At 50.8% G+C, this 13,141-nt stretch overlaps 1 protein-coding gene across 2 annotated transcripts in view; it reads left to right on the forward strand.

Moving 5' to 3' along the window:
* The window catches only part of SPECC1 (sperm antigen with calponin homology and coiled-coil domains 1), a 125,467-nt gene extending 122,500 nt beyond the window's left edge, over nt 1-2,967 (forward strand). For both annotated transcript variants that reach the window (XM_063295768.1, XM_063295775.1), the window contains one exon: nt 2,580-2,967. In XM_063295768.1, coding sequence (XP_063151838.1) covers nt 2,580-2,669 — 90 coding nt within the window. In that variant the 3' untranslated portion in view covers nt 2,670-2,967. The remainder of the gene's footprint in view (nt 1-2,579) is intronic.
* Nucleotides 2,968-13,141: the final 10,174 nt, after the last annotated feature.

The raw sequence follows: 13,141 nt of genomic DNA on the forward strand, positions 1-13,141 counted from the left end.
TCGCAGCATCACGTGGTCACGTCATCACCATTTTTGACGTTCCTAGCTGGCTTCTGGCAAGCAAAATCAATGGGGAACCACGTGATTTGCTTAACAACCACATAGTTTGCTTAATGGCTGCAGTGATTTGCTTAACGACCGCTGCAATAAAGGTTGTCAAATTGGGTTCAATTTGCTTAATGACCGCTTCACTTAGCGACTGAAATTCTGGTCCCAATTGTGGTTGTTAAACAAGGACTGCCTATACTAACTCTAACACTTCCAGCCTCTGTACTTCTTTCTCAATTAAACAATCACACTTTCCCCTATCTGTTCCTTTACAAGCGGGCGGGTGGATTTTTCCACTCCTGGTATGTATACACAGATGCAGACATTTTGCAGCAGTCAATGCGGTTCTTACCAGACGGCCTCTTTTTTCCCCCTATTGATTGCACATCAGTTTTACAACTTTTAGAAAGTGCCTTCCATTAACCAACGAGCATACCAACCAACCACATAAAGTGCAGGGCAGTTGGCAACACAGAACAGAACACGTTTGCACGCTAAAACCAACCAAAAAAGCATAGCTTATGGACTTGGAGAGAAATTCTCTTTTTGGGGGATTAGGGAGCGAAGTCTGGCCATTATCTGTTCTTGGGGTAGTTTTTATCAGCAGCTGATCAACCCCTGCAAACACCAAAGCCTTGGTACCAAGGGGAAAGCTTTCCAAACTGTTGTTTCTCACAATTTGTGTGCTTAAACACACTGGGCCATTAAAAAAAAAAAAGCAAAAGAGACTTATTTTGGTACATTTTTAAAAAAGATCTCTTCCCCCACCTATGAATTCCCCAGGAGTCTCCTGCGGGAACTTTGCACATCAGAGAAATGCATTTTGCAGACGTCAAGAAGGAAAAGTCTCCAGCTTGTTCTCTGGGTGGCTGTGTAGAGCCTCCACGCTGAGAAGCAGTCTACCTCCAAATGTCAGTTTCAAGCGGGAGGGGGCTAATACTAAAAGAGGGTTGTTGTCTTCAAGGCAGTTTTGTCAAACCTTTGAAGGAGAATCTAATTGGGAGCGGTGGGAAGCAGGCTGGGAGATTACTGAGAGTTGGGGCGGTCCAGTGGGGACACCCACAAGGTCCCCTTTCATTTTCCCACCCTTCCAGTCTGCAGGTCTCCCATCTGGCTGTGAGTTTAACCTCAACTTTGTCTATAAAAATATATGCACCAAAAAAAAATCCGTATCACCCACTCAAACTCCAAGCCACAGATGACTGAAATATATGAATACACACACTCACACACTCACACACACATATACCCATGCATATGTACGTTTAAAAAAAAATCTATTCAGTCAAGTCTGATTCTCGGAGACTGGCTGGACAAGTCCCTGCAGTTTTCCTGGCAACGTTTCAGGAGGGGTTTGCCGTTGCTTCCTTCCTAGGGTGGCTGGCCCAAGGTCACCCACTGGCTTCATGCCTCAGGTGGGACTCGAACTCATGGTTTCCCAGTTCCTAGCCTGATTCCTTGACCACGACACCAAACTGGCTTTCTATACGGTACACACAATCATGCAATTGTCAGGTTTTCCCACAACCGCGTGAACCAAAGTCATTTTTTTCCCCCCAAGTCTCCCCTAAGGAGAATCTTGGATCCCTTTTTCCTTGCCCCCCCCCTTTTAAAAATTCTTCTTATTCCACACTTCACTACTTCAGAGCGTTGGATAGGAGTCGGCCTGGCTACCTTGTGCTCTGCAGAGGCTGTGCCAGCATGATTAAATGGCTGCCATGCCTGCCTTCGGCTTTTGGGCGCTCCCGGAGTGGTGGGGGAGGGCAGCTGGCACGCTTGGCAGGGCTCAGAGGAGGAATATCCAGCCTGGGCCATTGGCCAAGATCAGAATGGCTCTCATCTCACACTTGGGCCTTCGCAGAAGTGTCAGGAAGCATCAGAAGACAGGAAGGAAACACCACCAGGGAAGAGGGCTTCCGATCAGTGTTGGCAGCCCTTGATCTGCGCCAAGTGATGCGGAGGCTCAGTAAAGCCCTGTTGGGGTTCTCTTTCAGCTTTTTTTCCAATCCAGCAGTTATTTTTGCTGAACGCCCTCCATTTATTTTCAAGTTCTTTCATATTCAGCTTTCTGGCCCTTGCTCTATGTGTCTATCGATCAATCAGCGGGGCGGCCATCCTTCTGTCAGACTAAATTCTGCCTTCCTGAAGTGTTGACTTTGGCTCCCAGAATTCCCCATGGGGCTGTTCTCGCTGGGAATTCTGGGAGTTGGAAGTCCACTCATCTGGAAAGGGACCAGAGAGGGAAAGATTAGCCCATGGAGTAAAGGGAAAGGTACCAATCGGAGAGAATATTTGCAGCTCAGGGTTGAACTGTGGCGTCCTGGGTGCTCTCTGGGCCTGGTTGTTTTCTTGCAGACGTTTCGTTGCCAGGCTAGGCCACATCTTGAGCGCCCACTCCCTCTTTGCACTGAAGACGTTGCCTAGCCTGGCAACGAAACGTCTGCAGGAGAACAATAAAGGGAAAGGCTCGGCTGGGTTCCCCTCCGCTGATCCTCTGCTCCCTTCTTATCCTGTCTCCTTCCCTCCCCCAGGAGCTGAGTGCAATCATGTACACCGATCGTCCGGACTGGCAAAGCGTCATGCAGTACGTGGCCCAGATCTACAAATACTTTGAGACTTGAGGCTGGCCGAGGAGGAGGAGGAGGAGGAGGGGCCCTTGAAGAAACACCACCCAAAGCACTCAATCACTTTAGAAGAACCCCTTCCTCAGTTGATTCCCACTCAGCAAAGGATGGCCCCTGCCAGTTGCCACGGTGCGCCAGGTGGCAGGGCGGGGGCCTTCTCCGCTGGAAACATTTACAAGGGCAAAACGCCCGACCGTGCCAAAAAGACACTCGAGGCCGAGGGCCCAACCGTGGGGCACAAGGGCTCCTGCAGATCACTCAGCATCAAAACCATTCCTGCTGTCTTCTTCTCCCCCACAAAACCATGTGCCCCGGCAGGCTCCTCTTTTGCCTTGTCCCTTGTGGGTCTCCCCCAGCATGGCCTCGTCCTCATTTTGAAAAAAGTTAACGGCCACCAGGAGCTGGAAACTCTGTAGAAGCGCAGGAGCGTCCATCCCAGCCATACGGAGACCGTCTCCGAATGCCAGCCGCCAGGGCCCAAGGCCACCTCCGCGTTGGATCGGGAGTGAGTCGTGGGCACGGCTTGTGGCAGGCTCCATCCTCACCTTGAGATGATTCATTGCCCCGATCTGGAGCCCCCCCTCAGCGGTGGCCTCTCTCCCTTGGGTGCCAAGAAAATGGAGCAGGGGATCTCAGACCCAGGCAAGGCCTGGGGTCACTTTCCGGCTGTGACAAATTCTCCTTGTTGTGCAATTGTTGAGTGGAGAGAGAGGCTTTGTAGATCTTGAGTCACGGGAAGACCGGTGGGGCGGGGGGGGCAGAGGGGCAGGGGTCTGAAACCCTACGGTTGCCACATTTTTTCACCAGCCGGGCTCCTCTGCTGTCCATGGCTGCATTCCACCAGACAGAAATTCGGCTGGCTGAGCTTGTCCTTTGCAGGCCACCGGTGAAGAGATGGGCCAATGCGTTGCACGCTGAACACCTACCAAGCGTGCAACTGGTAAGAGCCCGGGAGCAATTCCAAAGATGTTGCCAAGTCCTAAAGTCCCTGTAAATTAGGAGCGGAGGAGCCCGATGCCCTCCATCCGAGAGAACAGCGGCTCAGCCAACCTTCAGCCTTGTCAACAAGCATCTGGCTGATTTACGGCCGTGTCTGGCTGAGCGCACTGCGACTGTCTGAAGGGATTGAGGTGGTTGAGTCAACCAAGGGACCCTCGGCCACTTTTCAGCACCCTTCAGGGACGGCTGTGTGACATCGTCTCAACAGGAGCCTTAGACTCGAGCCGAGGCAGAGGGTCCCGCCCGTGGCCGCCACGACCGGCGTCTCCAAATGGGTGGGACCTCGAAATAGCCGGGGACTACCAAAGGTGGTCAAAGGTGGCGCGTGGGCTGAATGTAAATGCGTGGGGTGGCTTGGGTTCTCCACTCCCTGCCAAGTAAAACATGGCAGGGGGGGCCCAGGCCATAGACAGGCACAACCCTCTGGGGGACCCCTGGAAGCTCCTGGTGATGGGATGGGGGCCTTGCCCTGTTTGTGAGGAAATGTTAATGTGGGTCCTGCCACGCCAGCCGAGATCACCTGCAGAAGGGAACAGGAGCCCAAGCGAGGGATCCTGGCCATCCCAAGAAGGTGGTCTCAGCGAGGCCTTGCAATCACTCAGCCCCCTCCCCAACACCCCTGTTGCTGGCTTGGAAGAGAGCCAAAGGAGAAGCCGTGGTTGGAAACCCTGCTGCACCCACCAAGTTGGCATCCAATCCAGCCACACAGGCAGTTCCCGAACCGAGAACGGGGGGCTCCCCTCCATTGTTGAGGGAGGATCTGTGGGGCAGGCGAGGGATCTGTGCAGCAGATCTGCAGCCAGTGGGGGGGAGGGGCTCTGCACAGTGCCCATCCTGTGCCAGGGTCCCAAACGGCTTGTAATGGATGCTGAAGATGCGCACAGCAGGCAGGACTGAAGGGCTGACTGGGCGGAGGTCCTTGGGAAACGCCACTGGCGACACCGTTGGGGGAGCCGGCTTGTCTGAAATGAGGCAGAGCAAATCCCACGGGCCGGTTCTCCGGATGGCCACCATCCTCCCAAGTGGGCAGCTGCCATAGCAAACAATGGGCATTGCAAGTCAACGGGTGCAGCAGATCCCAGGAGTGGGAAGGCTAGCTCTGTGTGGCTGGCAAATGCTCCAGGATGTTGGGTGGCAGCAGGGTGCCAATGGGGCAGGGTTGACGCAGGAGCCAGCGGGGACTCAAGGAATGTGACTTCCCTCCCAGCCTTTGCGGGGGGCTTGTGCAGGGAGAGGATTGTAAGAGATGGAGGACGCAAGAGAGAACACGGTTGAAGTTGAGAGGGTTTGAGGATGACCGTCCATGGTTGGACGTGCCAGAAAGGCAAGCTTTGGCAACTCTGGGAAAGGAAGAGCTCAGAGAAGGGTCCGGTGAGCAGAGTAGCCACCCGGAGAGAAGCAAAGGAGGGAATTTGCACATGCCCTGAGGAAGGAGGAGCATGGCCCCCCAAGAAACGCCTGTCTGGTTGGGAAAGGTAGAGCCAGAGGGGTACGGGGACTGCGAAATTGCTCCACACTCACTTTTTCCAGGAGTGTCTGGTTGAGTTTCCCTCGCTTGTCCGAAAGAACCTCAGAATGGAAGAGTCCTCCAAAGTCATCTAGTCCACCCCTCCAAAGCATTTTGGATAGATGGCTCTCCAGCCTCAGTTGGAAGATCTCCAGGGAAGGGTCTTCGCTGGCAGCCTCGGGAAATGCCGTCTTGCCTTTCACTGGATGCCTTCACTTCCCAATTGAGGCCGGCTCTTCCTGCTCCCATCTGTTGAGGACTAGAACCTTAAGAGAATGCTATAAGACAAGTGCAGGATTCACATCCCCAGGGCTGGGCTAAACTGCCTCTCTGTGGCCCCCAGATTCCCGGGGTCACCATCCTGCAGGAGGGCTCAGCCTTTGCGCTCTCTCTGCCCCTCGTTCCTAGGCCACAGCAAGCCTCATCTTGTTCTGGGCAAGTGGGAAAATCAGGGAATGTTGGTTCTTCCAAGGAGACAAGAAGAAGCCATGGTTAATTTCCAGGGTTGTAGGCGCTAAACCACGGTTACACAAGCTGGCTGGTCCTGGGAGAGCTCCCCCCCCTCCTCCTCGGTCACTAAATTTATTATTATTTCATTTATTAGATTTTTATAGCTGCCCCTCCGAAAGGCTCGGGGCGGCTATAACAATAAATAGTTATTTTTGTCTTTTCACTACTACCTCCTCCCCAGTCTGAACTTAGGGTATGTGCTGTGTGTGTGTGTGCAAAACTTTCTTCAGGGATTGTGTGGGTGTTTAGCACACCCAGATCCAGAAGTGCATCGTGACGCTGTCAAGTTGGGATACGCTCACTCCTCACAACGCATCGGGGCATCCCTGGGGGGGCAAAAAAGTCAAGATGGCGACCCCACCCTGCAATTGAAGCCCTGCGCCTTTTTTACTTGCAGTGCAGTGCAAAACGGGGCAGGGGTCCAATTGCACGGTCATGGCTGCCATCTTGACTTTTTTGACCCCCAATGGCAGACACCCCTGCATTCAGCCATAGCTTCAGGCCTCTCCATTCTCCAATGGGTCACTAGTTCGATCCCTTGTCTGCATGGTTCTCATTGGGAGACCACAGGGTATGGTCAAAAAAGTCGAGATGGTGACAAAACAGCGCAATTGAAGCTCTGCCTTTTTTGTGTGCGCAGTGATCCCGTCTCGACTTCTTTGACCACACCCTCTGGATTCCACGGGTTCCCGTGGATTTTCCCAACAAAATGCATTCAGCAGCACACCAGTCCTGCGCAAGGCGCTCCCGAACTGCTCCTGGCGCACAATGAGCCCAGAAATGTTGGCGTCCCGGGTGTTAACGGCTTTTCTGAAGCGCCACTTGATTTCTACGCTGCGGCAACAAGCCACAGAGCCACCGGGTTGATTTTCATTGTTCTTTTCTTCGTGGTTTCTGAGTTTTTCTTCCTTTGCCCCCTTAAAAAAAAAAGAACTTGCGCATGTGCCAACTTTTGCCAGATGTGCTCTCTCTCCCCCCCCCCCCCTTTTCCTCAACCGGGTTTTTCTTGACACGGGCTGGAAGTTTGCCCTCAAGTACAAATTTGCATCTCCGAGAATTTGCATCTCTGTCCAGTAAAGGATGGAAACGGCAGATTTGAACCAAGAGCACACCAGAATGTATGGACTCTGTGCGGCAAGTCTGGTCAAGCCTGGGTGGCTACAACCAAGTTTTTATTTAAAGCAAAAACACACAAGAGATTAACATTATTGAAGCAGTTAGAGCAGGGTCTGCCTAATATTTCTAATAAAGACATTTTGTTTCCAAAGCTGGCTGGGCCTGGTGCGATTGTGTGAACTTGTTCTCATTCCTCCTGCCAGGCGGCTGGTGGGCACGTGAGAGTGGACTGTAAACCCACGGGGAGTGTTGAAACCATGCTGTGGGCACACTCACCTAATGGATGCCAGTCCTCAGCCCGATACAGTTTATTCTGTCACCTGCATCCCTGGTTTTCTTTTCACTTGATGGGGTTCAAATGCCTTTTTGGGACCAAAGACAGCACCCTGTTATCTTTTTTAACATATATATATTAAAATGATTTTTTTTTAATTTAAAAGAGCCCAGAAGATGCCAGAGTGGTGCAATGGGAGGGTGGGGTGAGGGAGAGGAAAGGAGAAATCAGGAAAAAAGGGTACATGTCTCCTGCCTTTGAGACGGGGTGGTGCGTTGGGGGTATTTCTCAAAAGTCTAGGCAGGGCTGGCCAACCTGTTAGTGTTGGGGTGGGAGGCCACTAGGAGATTTTTTTTTTTTTTAATTTCTACAGCCGCCCTTCTCAGCAAGTGACTCAGAGTGGCTTACACCAATAAAAACTATAAAAACAATTTAAATTAAAACAATTAAATTACAGAATAAATATACATGGCCACCAAGCAAGCAGTGCATAGTTGTTAATATAACCAAGAAACTGGACCATTCACATGTTCGGGGCCCCAGACCCGGGCACAGACTCCCGGGCTGTAGACTGACTGAGAAATTTAAAAAAAAAAAAAAACTACCCCAAAGACAGAAACATCAAGCCCTTGCTGGCTGGGGAATTCTGGGCGTTGAAGTCCGCCCATCTTAGAGTCGCCAAGGTTGAAAAACACTGCGCTTGTGAGAAATGCATCGTTCTAGCAAGGGTTTGGCACAGCTGCCCACCCAAGCATTTGGGCTTCTCCCTCGCCCTGCTGAAATTCCCCTGCCTGGGTGGGGTCCTGGGGCCCAGAGGCAAGCGTTCCAAAATGCCATCTTCCTACTCCCTACCCCCCCTTTTTTTTGCAAGAAGGCCGCTCCATGGAAGGTGTTGCACTGCAGTGGTGCTGGTGCCCCAAGCAGGACTTGCAAGAAGATCATGCAGTTCAGAGCCCGCTTTCAACATCCAGACGGCCAGTCTTGCCCTCCCCAGAGGAATGCCATTCCACCGCAGCTCCACAATCCCATTTCCTCCAAAGCAACTCCTGCAGGACGTGGGTCACCTTTGGCGGGCCTTAGTCCCCTGGCCAGGCCCATGTGCGGTCCCTGCCCCACCGCCCCCTGAAACATCCTCTTTGGTGCCCTTGATTTAGTCCCCTTAAGAAGTGATGGCCTTCGAGGCTGGACATCAGAAATAGACCGAACTGCACAAACAGTGGTGCTTCATTGCAGGAGAAACCTCCCATAAATTTCCCCAAGCGTTTGTTCAACCTGCAGACAGACACAACATTCAGCTGAAGCAGTCGGTTTATTGCAGCATGAGCAGCAGCAGGAGATAGCCTCCAATTATAAGCAATTTGTGCTCCGATGGAAGAGAGTGTCTGATCCCCGTTACTAAATTTCTCCCAGGTAATAAACTTGCTGTGTTACATTCACGCGGTCTTTTTACAGATATTAAGCCGAGGGCAGCTTATCGGAAATAAAAGAAGGATCACCTCCTGGAATCATGTAACAGGAACTTCCAGAAACCACCAGCAGTATTGAGAGCTGTGTTAAGCACACAGAAAGCTCTTGATTAATTGCATCCTTCTTGGATCCAGGATAAACTTGTTCAAAGTGCTGGTCCCTCTCTGGGGATATTTACATCCTGCTTGCTGTTCAGCAGGATGAAGCATCCAGCCAATCTCAAAAGTGCTGAGCAAGGATCGGACCTGTTCAGTCCCTGGATGGGACGCCACCAGGAAACCCCCAGGATAGTAGGCTAGACTGGGAAGTGCAAAAAACAAAACAACCCCCCTCAAAAAAAAAATCAGAAGAAGGCAGTGGTAAGCAAAGAACTCATTGCTATCAAGAAAAAAGTCGAGCTCAGCTCGAGGCCGTCTTTTTGCAAATACCACATTACATTCCAAAGTCCATCAAATCTCAGGAATGCTGCGGGTTTATGTCTTTCTACTGTAAGCTGCCCAGAGCCACTGGGGACTGTGGGGCATGTCCCTTTGTAAAATAAATTATTTTTAAATTGAAAAATGCAGGCACTGCCCTTCACCCAGCGGCTTAGAGATATTCAATTTCAACTTTAAAAATTATGAAAGGCTTGCTTTCCAGGAAGACACCTCCCTCCAAAAAAATCTGGCTTTTAAAGACAATCATGACTACCTCTCCCAGAATGCACATCCTTCCCAAAGCCTGAAGTCTGGTACCTGGAGTTACATGCTGGCTGGGGAATTCTGGGAGTTGAAGTCCACACTTCTTAGAGTTCCCAAGGTTGAGAAACACTGATCTGCAGTATCTGTGTGGTGGTGTACCCTTCCTCCTGAGACAGATCCAGCCAAATCTTCCCTCCAGGCAGGAGACTCTGCATTATTTTATGATACGATTTATTTTATGATTTCTAGGTCCCACCCTTCTGCCAAAAGGTCACTCAGATTTAAACTCCTTTTTCTGTTTTTATTTTTCCAACAATGTTCATCGTGTTATATTTTCTGAGCACACACCATCCTTGCAATGTTTGGACATTTTTTTTAAAAGATGGTTTTCCCTTCTGAGGTGGATTTTAAGGTTTGGTTATACGTTTTGCATTTTAAAGGTTTTTGCAAAATACTGGTATCTCCCTAGGATTTCTCTGGCTGCATTTTTCTCAGCACACACCACCGGAGTTTGCTAATAGAAGGGAAGTTCAGTCCCGCTGGCCCCTTCACAGTTCAGACCTGGTCATAGGATCCCGCGATGCTCAATACCACAAAAAGCTAATTAAATGTGTTGAATTCTTAAAATTTAGCATGCCAGTCATTAATCCAGCATCACAATAACCTGATAAATGTTTTCCTTTCATTTTCCTGTGGATTGCTATAGTTTTTGCAAAATGTCACTCCTTACTTAATTACAATTTTTTTCTGGTTGAATCTGTGCAATTTGCTTATCTGTTGAGGTTTATTTTAATCTGTGGTCCTTGAGTAAACTACATTGGGCTGGGTTTCTGCCCCACACTGAAGGTGAAATCCAACCAGGATGCTAGGTGGGTATTGTTCGCTCAGCTTAGCCTGCCTTGTAGGGTTTTCTGGCAAGAAGGGTCCTTCGCTATCTTGGAGATCCAGGCAGGAGAGAGCTAAACTAATGATGATTTATTAGTGGAGCTGCAAAGCTGCAGGGCAGGACCTTTTCCTCCCGCCCTCTCACCTTCACTTTTGCAGGAAACGGGGGAAAGGAAACGAGAACATCTTTGCATCTCCTGTTGCAAACGGTCAATGAGCATGCTGCAGAGGATGTTGTTCAGAGCTAGCGCATAATGTGCCTGATCCGAGGATGCCTCTGCACTTCTCTGAACCCACCCCCTACACCTAGCAGGGACCCACATCCTCTATTTGCTTTACATGTAATAACAATAAAGAACTGGGGAAATTGGAGAACACAGCGTGGGAGGGCAAAAGTAGAAAATAGAGGCTGGGGGAATGTGCTCTGCAGCCCTTGTGAGTTGCTCCATTTGAAAGAAGAAAATTGGCCTGGATAAGCTGGTGCTCTTCCATCTCCCAACGATCCTTGTTTGCCCAGAGCAAGCACCCCATGGCCCTGCTCAGATGCTTCAGAGAAACGGTTAGCCCTGCGAGGTAGTCCAGACAAGGAGTACAACCAGAAGTACTAGCTCAATTTAATTGTAAGGTTCCATTAACAGAATCTTGCAAGACCGAAAGTATTTCTCTCCTCCTCTCCTTTTACTCTCCGGAAAACCAGGGAGGGTCCCTCCTGAAACGCTTCCCACACCTTCCCTCCTTCTGTGGGCTGAGCTATCTTTTACACGCCAGTTGTCCCGTCTGCGGCTCTCCCTCCTGTCTCCCAAGGCCATTCCCGCACACCGTAACCCAAAACCGCAGGCAGGACTTTGAAGGCAGCAGCATTCTCTGTCGTGGCTGCTCTCTTCAAAACTTGGCGTCCAGGGTAGACTGCCTTGAGACAGTGAGGTTCTGGCTCAGCCGGTTTGCTTTCCAGATGTGTTTCACTACAGTTCTGATCCTCTCCTGCTGGATCAGAGCAGCATATAAACCCCGGTAAATAAAGGAATAAAATGAACACCCACACCAAGCTGGGTTTGTGTTACATGGCCCACCACAGAGTACTGCGCTGTACTAATATTTTGAAAAGGGAGAGAAATGCCTCTTGGTTCCCAGGGCGGTTTCCAGATCCACTCCTGTTGGTGCTAAATAGTTATTTCACTCCCCATCCATGGAACTGAATGGAGCATCCGTGGTTTTCCCCTTTTATCCTTACTATCACTGGTGGGGGTGAGGGGCAGCGATGTGGCTCGGCCAGAGGAGGGGGCATTGGCCAACATAGAGGGCTGACCCCACCCAGCCATCCAGAGGAGCTGGATCACAAGTTCCATCCTCTCTGGCCAGCAGCCACACTGCCTGGGGGTGATAGAACCCACACTCAAGCCTTCAGAGCTGAAACACACCCAGCTGAGAAAATCCGATTTAACTCCCAGCCCCCCTGCCTACCATTTCTCTGAAACCAAGAAGATGCCCCAGCCATCCATGCCCACCCATCAAACTCCAGGGGGGTTGTGCAGGCAGGTCAGAGTATCGGATCCGCTGAGACAGGTTAAATCTCAGCCGGAAGGCCGGCTGGAAGCGTGCCCAGATGGCATTTCGCTGCTTTGTTAAATTGGGCCTGTTAATCTGCCTTAAATTATCCCTGTGATTATCTCACCACGACGTGCCTTACGTTACCTGTACTGCGAATCGGAAAACAAAACATTTGCAGCCACTTGCAAGAGGGATGTCACGTTACGAATGACTTCTGGCTTGGATTTATTAGGGTACAGATGCAGCGGGCCCTTTCCTCGGGCCGCGAGGCTTTCTGTCCCCCCTCGGTAGAGAGGTGATTGTACCTACCTGCTGGGCAATAGCTGGCTGGGGAATTCTGGGAGTCGAAGTCCACACGTCTTCAAGTTGCCAAGGCTGAGAAACACTGGCTCAGAGACACAACAGGCACCTTCTTTTAACCCACTTTGGCTGGGAAACAGGTAATTAAGGCTGCACACCTAATTCCTCCCGTGGTAGAACAAAGCAGGACGAACCTCATTGCAAGGGAGGTGCCCGTCCGACCTCTGTGCGAGGCTCCCTTCCAACGAGGCGGGATTTCTGGCCCGGTGATTTATGCAGGAATACACGGACCAAGCTCCACACGATGGTGCCTGCTGCCAATCTGGAGTTTTCAAAAAAGCCAACAACGGTAGCAGGTAAGGATTAAGCCATTCCCAGAAACCTCCCATTAAAGCAAAGCGGATCGCAGACAGACCAGGAGATCAACTCGGCCTAAAGCAGGTCTTAAGAGGACCGCCACCACCCTGCTTAAAATACCCAGCTTTGGAGAAAACCAAATTTGGGGAAGGGGGCCTGGATGCCTGGCCCCGACAGTCCCCAAATCCCTGCACCATCACGGCAGGGGGACTTCCTGTAATAAATGGCTGCATGGATGGAAGTGTGAACTGTTCCAGGCTTCTGCGGCTGCTGTAAATCTGATTTTCTCCAAGTGGTTCTTCGGCTGGAAGAGATCATGGGCTTTGGCGTCCCCTTGCCAGCGTGGCAGCCTGGTAAAGAAGAGCGAAGGTGCCCCAGCCCCGTCTGCATTGACATTTGCTCGGCTTTGCTCTGCACCCAGCCCCCAGGAAAGCTTCTGGGCCTTCCCGCAAAATGGAAAAGCAACCGGTTTTCTAAACGCCACCCGCTGAAAAGGGCGAGGAGGATTGGTGGGTGAGCCCCACAGGAACAGGGTGCCTGAAAAGCATTAGCCCTGCTGGCCAGGGATTATGGGAGCTGTAGTCTCGCACCGATGTGGCAAAAAAGAAGGATTGAACGCATAAACAAAGATCAGTCACAAATACCCTGGTTTAATCGCCATTGCCAATCAGATCAAATCAAACCACTTACAATGGCAACAAGAATGAGAGGCTTTAGTTCTCAAATGCACTCAAAAATGGCATTTTGGTTTTTCTTTAATTTATTTACACCCACCTTTCCACCATCTTCAGAAAGGTGATGATGATCAAGAGCTAACCAAATCCAT

The sequence above is a fragment of the Candoia aspera genome, chromosome 1, assembly GCF_035149785.1.
Source record: "Candoia aspera isolate rCanAsp1 chromosome 1, rCanAsp1.hap2, whole genome shotgun sequence".
Classification (NCBI taxonomy): Eukaryota; Metazoa; Chordata; class Lepidosauria; order Squamata; family Boidae; genus Candoia; species Candoia aspera.